The 12,199-nt window shown below is 37.6% G+C and overlaps 1 protein-coding gene across 1 annotated transcript; it reads left to right on the top strand.

Annotated features, from left to right (window-relative positions):
* Positions 1-783: 783 nt before the first annotated feature.
* Positions 784-9,161, top strand: LOC148815800 (uncharacterized). The gene is made up of 8 exons (XM_088904795.1): positions 784-849; positions 1,373-1,549; positions 3,202-3,348; positions 3,920-4,031; positions 4,129-4,265; positions 6,490-6,636; positions 7,276-7,435; positions 8,566-9,161. The coding sequence occupies exons 2-8, from the start codon at positions 1,400-1,402 to the stop codon at positions 8,898-8,900; spliced, it is 1,188 nt and encodes a 395-aa protein (XP_088760921.1). The 5' UTR covers positions 784-849; positions 1,373-1,399; the 3' UTR covers positions 8,901-9,161.
* Positions 9,162-12,199: the final 3,038 nt, after the last annotated feature.

Genomic DNA, 12,199 nt, shown 5'->3' with positions numbered 1-12,199 from the left:
GCATTCATACAAAGAGACAGGAGAGACCAAAGTAGGAAGAAAAAAAGAGAGAATGACAGCAATGCTAACCACTGCGGCTCCCTGATTTATTTGTGATAATAGTCATCACAACAGGATATATTATCACTAAAATATGTATTGGTAGAAAATTATTTCTAAAACCAAATTTACATTTACTTGGGAAACCTTTGGAAGGCTTTAGCTCAAACTGACTTACTTTCCTTTAGATTAATTCCTGTGCTCATGGAAAGCTTCACATTGCTGTAATGTGCCCCAGAGTCTTACAAGAATGGAAAGGGGAAAAAAAGTCCTGTCAAATATTAAACTTAGTATTTCATTCAGAATTAAAATGTCCCACATGATGTTTTCACCAAGCACCATGTATATGACTAAAAATACAAGAAATTAATTAAAATCTCAATGCACAATTTTTATTTTATATTCTTCTGTTTCTGGTTTCCATGACTTTGATTGTTTGAATAAATCACAGTTTATAACTTTAAATGTGGGTATACTGGCTTGTTAGTGGAAATTTCACATGTATTTCCTGCTTTCCTTTCCAGAAGTTATTTCTTATGGTTTTATGCCTTATTATAAAAAGGACATTCAATTTAATCCTGTATAAATTAATGTTATAATTACACATTAGGGGGTTATATTTTTTTCCATTCAGAGAATTTCCATTCAGCCACACCTTGTTTCTTTATATGGGTTGAAATTCCATCCAGCTGGTTTCCCCTGACAGACATGCCACCGTGTTCCCTTGGCTTTATAAAGTGAGCCCTCAAAGCAAAGCCAGCATCTGTCTCTTAGTCAGACTGCAAGAAAAACTTCACAAGCAGCATTCTGGTGAGACTTTTACTTTTCTTTGACCTTATTCCTATATAACCATTGTACTTGAATTTACCGTATATATTATACATATTTAGATTCCATTTCTACTTATTAATATTATTTAAATGAAGAGTTTTAAAGGTTTGTTTTTGGCCGTGCATATTTTGAATTTGTTCTTCTTTAACTGAAATTAAACTTCAGAACAAAGAGATTTTTTTTCAATACATTGTGAAGACTGAACTTCCGGTTATTTTATATTATTTGTCATTTGTTATATACAAATAGAATTATCCTACTTTAAATTAATTTTTAATTGTAATTCAGCAACCAAATGAGTTTATTTCTTAATATTTCTCTGTATTTTGAGTCAACATACATCAGTGCTGTTTATATTCCATACTTGTACAGAAAAGTATTATGTTTTAGAAATCTGATAACTTTAAGACGTAACTAGAATACATGTAGGACAAGATTTTGGTTTTCTTGTTTAGGATGCAGACATAATGTAAAACATATCAATAAGTAGTTGTTTCTTTAGGTTTGCTTTATTCAGCAGCTCCCAGAAATGGCTCAGTATGATGGTGACACATACAAAAAAGACTCGTACAAGCTGTATGAAGCTGTCGCTCAGGTTGCCAGTGACTCTCATGTCCCAAACATCGCCTACTGCACTGTGGCTGTGGTGGCTGCTCTTGGCAAGTTGAACCTGCTCAGGGTAAGAAATTCATTCGTATTCCAGCTTCAGTCCATTTAAGAAGCTGGAGCTGAACACATCCTACTGTTCTAGATTGTCCCTGAACTATCATTACTATATAAACAGTGATGAATGAGGTAATGGGCTCAAGTAAAAAAATGCCTCATCAAGATCATTAAATGCTGCTTAATCCCACAGCTAAGTAAAGTATGATTCACTTTGGCCGAAAATACCATGTGGCCTCAGTGCTGTTCCAAACAGAAAACAAATATGGCACTCTCCCCCTAATCATATGAAGCAGCTTTGAAAAATATAATGTCAGAAATCACATTACCTTTCAAACACTAAAAAAACAAGAAGAGCACTGAAAACTGAAGACCAAGAGTGACTATAATCTCAGGGGATCTTTGCTTTGAGGAATGTTGCTGTCCCGGTGAGAATGAATATTTTGCTCTGCACTGACATGACGTTTTTCAAATGCATGTGAAAGTGTCAGACATTAAATCACTCTGTTTAAGCCCTCTTTTAAAATCTGCTGCTTAATTTTAGTCAAAAAGGTTTGGTGCAAATGTTTCTGTCACTACTATTGGTAAAGATTATGTCTTAATCTAGAGCCACTCCAGCGTCTGCCCTGTTTCCTCACATCTTTTCATGATTTGGTTCTCCTACTGTTCATCCAGCAGCTGGATCTGAACATGGCTTCACTGACTGTTTGTGCCCATCCCTTGGGTGACACTGGAGTGTTTAATGCAGTGCTCATGGGCTGGAGAAACTCTTAAAATGCATAGCTGCCAATGACCAAGAACAGATTGGCCATCCAAAAGCTTTTCCTGGTGAGGGTGAGAGGAGCCTGGAGTCTAACCCATACATTCTGGGTGAACGGCAGGACGGAGTGCACATGACAGCTCTCTCCCAGGGAGGGTCAGTCAAAACAGTCAAACTTAACCAGCCTGTCTCCGGGAAATGGAAACAAACCCCGGCACCTGGGGAAAGCCCATATGAACATGGGGAGAACAGAATTCGCATAGAAGGTGCCTCCGCCCAGAATCAGTCCCAGGACCCAACAGCTGAGATACAGCAGCAAGACCCTACGTGCTACTACGACGTGGCTTCAATGATTAATTTAGCTGCTCATTTAATAAAATCATGAAAACCAGATGAAACCCCATGATATTCAAGGACAAGAAGAATTCCCATTTCTCTCTATGCTCCAGTAGACCCCAACACTGCAGCAGTTAAAAAGAGGGTTTCCATTTATTCTGTCTAGTTCACATATAATAAACACATATAATATATAATATAATAAATGCATATAATAATCCTATTTATCTCACAGTTATATTAAAGCTTTCTGTCTATCTGAGCAGTCTGAGCTGGAATATGGAACAATTTACGTATCCTGGAGCTGTGTTTGTTAGGTCAGTATAAGATTAATGAAATCCATAATGGGTCAGATTACAGCACCTACCCTTCTTAATTCCATAATTCTTAATCACTTGTTATAAACATTCAGTAGATGACTGATCACACGTTTTTATTTTAATTAATATTCTTTAAACCATTTAAACATGGTCTTGCTGGAGACCCTAGAAACCATGGATCTCAATGTTTTTCTTTTAAAAGGACATTTTAGAATGGGAATATTAATTAAAATGTCTATTTTTCTCTTTAAGTGGGATGTGAAATCCACAAGGTGTAAAGAAATGGGAAATAAAGCCAACCGTTTTGACTTTGCCTTCAAAACGGCTATCAAAGACAGCAAGGTGGACATCAAAAAGGCAGAATTCCAGTGTTACGATGAGAATTTCCAACCATCAAGCGTACGCAAGTTGCATTATTCTTTTAAACACTTTTCTAACATCCAACATGATTGGATATAGGATTTGTCAAAAAGTGCAACAACATTAATAACTTTCTAAACAAAACAGAATTAATACAAACGTTCTCAGATGATGTGTCTGAGTTTATTGTTTTCAAGGGAAGATGTTTGATTAAATGATGGGACCTAAGACTAATTCTTGCTTCATATGATTTACATTAGCTCTAAAGTCATACAGTGCAACATTACATTTCTCTCAACCTTTTAGCATATACATACATATAACATTTTAACTAAATCAAGACAAGAAGTCAGGGTCTTATTTTGAAGAGCATCCCATTCAATCTAACACATACCTGGGAATGCACTTCATTTGGAAAGGAAACTTTGTGTATTCGGATCATAATCTTACAAATTACTTTGTGGAAGACTGGATTCAATAATGCCCTTCTCCTAAAACTCCAATATTCCAGTACTTTGTTTTTTTGTTTTTGGTTTTGTACCTAATTTTTCTGCTCACACATACAGTAGAAAATAATATAATTACCTCTATTTGTTTTTTGTTACCTCAGGGTTACAAGAATCTACTGAAGCAGCAGAATATTGACCTCATACCTTTGAAGTTTGATGACCCAGTGAAGACAGCAGAGCTTATTAATATAATGGTGAAAGAGAGGACAAAGGGTAAATTCTGAGATGTTTCTCCTCAAGGCTTCTTGACATGTATTATATCTTCAGACAAAAACATAAGAAGCAATAACTGTTTATTACACATTTCCAGGGGCAATTGAACAAGCTGTGACTCCCCGCAATATTGAAGAGAGTTTTTTGATCACTGTTGCCGGAGTTTGCATGAAGACAGCCTGGGATTTTCCACTACAAGATTCATCACTGCAGAAATTTCATACAACAGAGAGGGTATGATTACTTACTTTTAACTAATTACTGCATTGTCATAATTAGTATTTAATCAAAGAAAATTGCATAATTATTTTCACTGCTCTGTATTAGCTCATGAAATCTTTTGCACATCTAATTGAAATAAGAGGTGTTGTAATTATTAGGGTTTTTTTTCTTCCGTATTGAAAATATCTTGGATCCTCTGTGAGATTACTATTAGCTCCCACAGATACCAAGCATTTTGAAAAAAAAACAAACATTTATATTACTTCTCATACATGAAGGGTGAGTTAAATGAAAACATATTGTCTCCCTAGTTTCAAGCAGCACTATAGAACAAGATAACTAGCATGGCCATCTCATATCAAAATTACAACATATTCATATAGCTGTCAAACTTATATCTTAGCCTTAGACTTTGAAATCCATTAAAAAGTATAGATGTTAAATTAAAGGTCAGGCTTTGTCCCTGACCTCTACAAGCGATACATTGATGACTGCTTCGGTGCCGCCACATGCTCTAAGGACCAGCTCGAGCACTTTCTGCATCGCTTCACCAACTTCCACCTGTCCCTCAAATATAAAGGTAACATATCTTCCACTACTCTTCCGTTTCTAGACCTCAACTTCTCCATTAACTACCCCCGACTCTCTACTTTGGTCTATTACAAACCCACTGATTCACACAACTATGTCCTGTATAGCTCATTTCACCCCAAACACACTAAAAACCCTCCCTTTTTCATAGTTCCTTCGGCCACGATGACATCGATTTCCAGAACCAAGCCCTCAAAATGTACTCTTTTTTCATCAACAGAGGATACCCTAGGAGTGTTATTGACAGGGCCCTTGCCCAAGCCAAAACCACCCTTCGGACCATCAACTCGAGCAGGAACTCCCTCCATAACAACCGCATTCCTTTGGTGCTTCCCCACCAGCCCAACACACTTTCTATCCCCAGGACTATTAACAACTTTTCCATCCTACAGGATAATCCCTCCATTGGGGCCCTCTTTTCTGACCGCCCCATCATCTCATATCGCTGACCATCTAATCTCATAACCTTCTTGGTCACAGCTCCCTTGACCGCCTCAGCAACCATCCATACCAGGCACTTTCCCCTGCAACAGAACCTCTCTGCATCATCTGCAAGCACATGTCTAACAGCACACTCATTCAAGGCCTCTCAGGGCAATTCTGGATCACTCAGAAGACATCTTGTACCTCAAGCAACCTTATTTACTTGTATCTCTTGCAGTAAATGCCCAGCCATCTACAGTACATTGTGAAAAAAGGAAGGAGACTCAGAGACTGCTTCAGAGAACATGTTAGGGCTATGAAGATTAAATATTTCTACAAGCCCATTGTTTCTCATTTCACCTCTGATGGCCATGATCACACTTTATCTCTCCGTCTGTGTTCTCAAAGATGGTTTTCTTAACTCCCACATTAGAAAAACTACAGAAACTAAAATTATCCTGCAGGAAGAATCACATCTTCCCCCTTCTCTCACTGACAGACTAATTTTCTTCTAAATTCTCTCTACTCATGTTGGTTTCATTTCACACCTTCCTTCACCTATCCTGACTTCACACTACCTGATTAGCCACTCTGTCCCCTGCTCCTGCCTCCCACCCCTCCTCTCTGCCAGTTTTTGTTCTCCCACTACATTACCTTTGCTTACTGCCCTGTCTTTCTTACACCTGAAGAAGGCTCCACGGCCAAAACGTTGTGTTTTCTTTTTTTTTCTTTTCAGCATGGAATAAACCTATTACTTGTTCCTTTGCAGCCTATGCATGCTGACGCTGCTACCCACCTGCTGTTAAATTAATACATTCAGTTTGTGTTGTTTGTTAACTTCACACACAGATATGGTTATATAATGCAGTATGGTCTTAACTGTCTTGTTCATACCCTGCCTGTCTCTGAACGCTTCTCCCCTAGTCAAGAAGTTGCCAATATAGCAGTACTGGGAATTCAACAGGGGTACAGCAGGGAATCTTTCCCAGGAATTATTTTTATTACATACTAACAATATACTGAAAGACTATGTTTGTGACTCCTTAAAAACCTGATTAAAGACATAAACTGTAATGTAGCTTTATTAATATAATTTTGTCTTACTGTTGTTTTCACTGTCAGGTACTCATTAAGGTACTGTGTTTTCCCTTGTATTGTGTCCACTGCTATATACTGCTTTCAGTTTTGAAAATGGCTATACCTTATTATTCCATTTAAATAGGAATATAAAAAGAATATGATGAAAGGCACAGGCTTGTTTCGAACCAAGAAGATTAAAATCGCTGGCTGTGCTGTCACAGCCCTGGGACTGCCATTAAATAGAGATGCACTTGGATTCTACATTTTGATGCCTGATGTTGCCAACCAGGTAGGGTCCTGCCCTTCTAATAATAAAGACACACTTTGTTCCTCTAAACTTAATACTGATGAAGTTGGGAGACATGGAATGTAATACCCTTATTGCATTTCATCTACACACATAATATATGATGCATGATATAAATAAACATCCAATATTTTACCAATGCTTCATATTCTATGAAATAATGCATCAGTCTGCAACTGTTAATTACAGGAGTGACACTGTGTTCAGTAGCAATCATATACAATATGTCCACTGTAGTCTCCAGGAGGAGATCATTTGATCCATCTGATTTTGGTGCCAATGTTTCTGATTTTCATTCATCCTGCATCCTTAGTAAGATCCAACTGTGTCTCAAAGTCTCTTTCCTTTTTGTATTTAGTGTTAAAGGATTAACATTGTCACATCACTGAGGATAGATAGGGACATTATGTATTGTAATTTCAAACAATGCTTATATTTAAAGAATTCTAATTGGATTTGGTTTCACATAAATCAATTATACTCCTAAGCATTTTGTGGTTTGTCAAATAAAGATTTGCTATTCAAAACATGTACCTGCAAATTTTTGTGTATGACCACCATTTTGAAATCTATGTATTTTCAGTGTCCCCAGATACTATGTCGTACATTTAATTTTTTTAGCTGCAAGTCTTGGATAAGAACCTGCATGAAATCAATCTGGAAGAGATCCTGAAAGAGACTGTGCAAACGATGGACGTCATAATGCCAGCCTTCATCACTGGGACAGATTTGGTGTGTCCACTGACTACTACTCACATAGACCCTGGGAAAACTTTTTCTCGTAAGTTATCAGAGCAACATCATAGTCTAATGCCTTTTAAGACCTTAGAACCCTTTGCCTCACTGAGCATGTAATACCTAATACCACCATTACTGAACTCTAAGGAGCTCAAATGGTCACGTAAGAACATAAGAATGGAAACAACAGGCCATTTGGCTCATGTAGCCTGTTTGATACTTGGTAGTTTATTGATCTATGGATCCCGTCCAGCTATTTTGGAAGTATGTCGGCTTTAATAACAAGGCTGGGCAGCTTGTTCCAGGCTCCCATCTTTAATTTATTATTTAATTTAACAGTGTGGGAGTGGGAGAGCTCGTAAAGTCAATGCCCCATTTGAGGGGGCAGAGGCACCGGTGTGAGGCTAGCGAAAAACAAAAAAAAGAAAAGGTCTGGATTATTCCTATCCAACAGGGTCCAGTCTGGGGAAAAAAGAAAGCTGAAAGCAAAAGAAAATTCAGCCTGTCCTGGTGAGTCATCACAGCGGGACGGGAGAAAAGAAAAAGAAGCAAAAACGTGGCCTTGAGACTACCTCCACAAACCCCTCTGGGACTGTCGTATTCTCCCCTTAAGGGATTATCAAGACTCCACAGCTGCAGCTCATCCTAAATTTGCCAGGGCACCTATGGTTGCTAAGGCAATGCGTCACCCTTAATCCAGGTCTCCGCCTCCACGCTGAACACGCCCCCGCGTTGCAGCACAAAAGGAACACCAACATTTTTGTTATGGCGATACTGGCAAAAATAATCTTTGTAAGATCAACATGTGTTCCAGGAAGCTTCGTGAGAGTGAGTTTATATGAAGACAACTGTGTTGGGAAAACTGTGACACAAAACCAGTAAACTGCTGAGCAAAGGGTGGTGGAATGAGCACATTCCTATAAACAACAGCTATTAAGCAATTTGCCTGCTTCGAGTAGACTGTGGATTACATGTGTATTGTAGTGTGCTTCAGATCCGGTATCCGGGGTCTTATTTCTCTCTGTTTCAAACTGCTAGGAGGCATCTGTGACATAATTCAGTTGTTTCAGTTGCCTTCTAACGTCCTATTTGTGCAGCATGCATAGTTCATGAAAGATAGAGAAGAATGACGTGAATTATGCATTTAATTTATATTCATTTTTGTTTTCTCAGCGCCCCCTGATCCAAAGTATAAGCCAAAAGTGACAACAGGTGCCTCAATAACTGTTGCAGCTTCTGGAATATTTTGTGAATCTGTATCAGCGGCTGGAAATATTACCATAGATCCAATGATAAGGGGAGGTGCAGTTCGAGCAAAGAAAGAAGAGAGCCTGCATCCCTGCATCATAATCGACCGTCCATTTGTTTTCATACTGGCTGTGAACAGAGTCCCTCTGGAACAGGGGTCCAATGTTATTCCCTTTTTCATTGGTCGCTATGAAGATCCTACAAAAGAGATCGATCCAGCGAGCCTTGTTGTTCCACTGGATGACAGCCTATTGGAATAAGGGAATCCTGGTTGATTCCATGTTCTATCTATTCAGTTACAGAAGTAATAGAAACCAAAATTGACCTAAATAGTCTTAAAATGTTCTTCTATACTGTAATTCCAATCTACACTGCTGAAAAAATGTTTGTGCATCCTCATTATGGTTATGGGAATTATAATTTCTTATGAGGAAATATTTTTTTTTCAAATAACTAGAAGGTTTCGCAAATGCAATGTTTTTTATGATCTCATGGTGTAAGAAGTAAAAAAAATGAATAATTAAGAACCAGTGCATGTGAAATAATAAGTGAATCCCCAGATGACTTAGAATTATTGGGATGGTAATAAAGAATTAAAAAAATATTGAAATAAAATCTACTTTAAGTGAATCAGCTCGTCATAGTCAATGTAGTTTTACATTAGTGTTGAAATATACCCTTCTTTCATCCATTTATCATTTACAATAGAGCAATTTCACCAGAGTTTAAAATGTATTATAAACCATTTTTACCTCAAAAGTTTACAAATACGCATTGTGACAAGAAAACCAAGAATAGCATTGCATTAAAGGGACTGCACCATTCACAGATTTAAGCAGTTTTTATAATTTGTTCTCTTATCACAGAAACAGGGTGAAGGTTTATATGTGTTGTACCATGTAACACACATTTTGTGATTTAATTAAATAATACTGGATATATTGTTTTCCAAGCATTTGCTGTGAATAAAAGTTATACCAATGTAATCCATGAAAAAAATACTGTTTGGTAACAGCATCAGTTATTGGTGTTCACTGTTTTTCTCTTGAAAGTGAAGAGATAAGAACATTTATGTTTTCTTCTCTAATATTAATCATACATTTAGCTTTTATTAGATTTTAAATGGGGAGGGGTGATGTTTTATAATGGGCTCATTTTATTCAAGGTTTTTTTGTTCATTCTGTGCCTTTCTTCTGAACTGCAAATTAAAAGCCATTTGCTACACTGAAAACCAAACCTTTCTTTTCATTCAATTGCTATGTTTATTGCTTTTTTCTTATTTTATTTTAAACATGAGAATTGACTGAAAAAAAATCTAAACAAATCCCCTTCCCCCAGTCTCAGCACATTCTGAGGTCAGGCTCGTAGTGTGTCCAGCCAGATTGACAGCATTTGTGTTGTTGTAAGTGAGTAGTTGTCAGTAATTTTTTAAGAAGCATGGTAATTGCAAGAAATAATTAATAAAAGCACAGCCTGTCTGTGGTAACCAGTTTCAAGGTGTTTTACCCAGCATTTCCAGTTCTTTCTCAATGTCCATACTGTGCCAGACACATGGAAGTTATCTACGGTTGTACCTATCCCAAAAAGCCAGGGGCTATATCATTCAAAGATTGTACACCTGTGGCTCTTACCTCTCTTTTAGCCAAATTTATGGAAAGAGTTGTAAGTAACCACCTTTTGCCATCAGTAATTTATGTCTTGGATCCACTACGATTTTCTTACAGAGCACGCAGGGGGACAGAGGACACATTCCATAGCCAAGCTCCTTCAACACTCAAATTATTTTGTACGAGCTCTCTTCGTTGATTTAATCTCTGCCTTTAACAACCATGCAAATTCATACTCTTTTACAACATCGTAGTGACTTGAATGTGAATGAGAATGTCAATGATTTCCTTATAGTTCAACCTCAGAAAGTCCGCATGAATGGTGTACTCTCAGATGAACTAGTTTTAAGTACAGGTGCTCCCCAGGGTTGTGTATTGTGACCTCTTCTGTTCTCAATATATACTAATGGGATGCAGATTCAGAGTAGCACAGCCAGTCTGATTAAATATGCAGATGACATGGTTCTTGTGGGACTCTGTTTAAAGGACCAACCTCTGGGTGAGCAAACTTACTTTAAAAACATCATCCTTGAAAACCAGTGCTAATCCAGTGCATTGGAAACAAATGTGACCAAGACTAAAAACCTTACAATAGTACAAGAGCAAACAATAGTACTCAATGGTCTGTCTTTAGAGGTTGTGGAGAGTTTAATATATCTGGGAACACATATCAGAGGCTTAGTTATACTGAGAATATAGAAACCATTTTTAAGAAAGCAAATCAGACACTGTTTTTAATTCAAAGACTCAAGAACTTTATTGTTAGTCAAAATGTCCTAGAGATGCCATATAAAAGCCTTGTTGAGAGCATCTTGACATTTAACATGACAGTTTGGTTTGGAAACCTGGGGTTGAAAAGCAAAACCAACCTGGATTGTGAAAATGGCATGAAAAATAATTGGGAAAACAGCAACCCCAGCTCTGCGATTTATATCATAATACAGTTCAAAATGGTCAGGAACATCACAGCTGATTCCACACATCCACTCCATTCTCAATTCATAATATTCCCATCAGGAAGATGGTATAGGGGACCCAATTCACATTTAAATATTTTTAAGAAATCCTTTGTCCCCCTTCCAATAAAATAACTTGTACACTAGAATATTGTGTACAATTTCAGGCATCATGTTATACAAAATATATTACTGTTTTGTAGTCAGTCCAGAAAAGAGCATCCAAATACATTCTAGGGCTTAAGGCAGTTGTTCTCAACCTTTTTATCAACTGGTCCACAACCATGACTAAAAGCAAGTCTCGCCGGCCGCATATATTAATTACTACTAGGCCTATCTTATCTGCGTGCATAATAGCTATTAACCATGGGTATGTATATATACAGTATAGAGAGAGAGGTTGGAAAAGTTATGGTGTAGTGCACAAGGTTTCTTGAGAAACAGGACATTTTTGGGGCACTTTTGCTTGCACAGCTGATGAAGGACTTCCTCCCGAAACATCCTGTTTCTCAAGCAACCTTGTGCACTACACCACTTTTCCAACCTCTACATTTCAGTTACTGAAATGTAGAGTTACTCCCTGGATTTTCTTATATATATAATCTTAACATTCTTAACTCTGACAGTATAGTACTCACATTAATGGGATAATTGATGCTATCTGGAGGAGACCAAACACATGTAGTCGGGCTCTAATTGTGTGACTGCACAACAAAGTTGAAATTCCAGGTGGAGACTCACAAACGTGCATGGATACATGACTTGATACAACAGATTCTGTAGAAATGTATGTCGATGCAGATATGGACAGTATTTTTTCACTTTCTGCCACAATTCTGGAATGGAAAACGAGAGTTGGGCAGCATAGGACCTCCCTCTAGCTTGTACATCTGTTAGTTCATCCTCAAGTGCATGGCGGGGAAAATCAAAAGTTTCAGCCAGTTGCTTCATTTTTTCCACAAGGAAAGTGAATGTTTCTCTGATAAAATGTCGGGC

This window comes from Atractosteus spatula, chromosome 24 (genome assembly GCF_055471065.1).
Source record: "Atractosteus spatula isolate fAtrSpa1 chromosome 24, fAtrSpa1.hap1, whole genome shotgun sequence".
Taxonomy (NCBI): Eukaryota; Metazoa; Chordata; class Actinopteri; order Semionotiformes; family Lepisosteidae; genus Atractosteus; species Atractosteus spatula.
Note: the sequence above shows the minus strand (reverse complement) of the source record. Positions and strands in the feature narration are given on the sequence as shown.

Coding starts and splice junctions, on each gene's coding strand:
- LOC148815800 (XM_088904795.1), top strand. CDS start 1,400: ATGGCTCAGTATGATGGTGACACATACAAAAAAGACTCGTACAAGCTG. Junction 1,550..3,201: donor GCAAGTTGAACCTGCTCAGG/GTAAGAAATTCA, acceptor TTTCTCTTTAAG/TGGGATGTGAAATCCACAAG. Junction 4,032..4,128: donor GGTGAAAGAGAGGACAAAGG/GTAAATTCTGAG, acceptor ACACATTTCCAG/GGGCAATTGAACAAGCTGTG.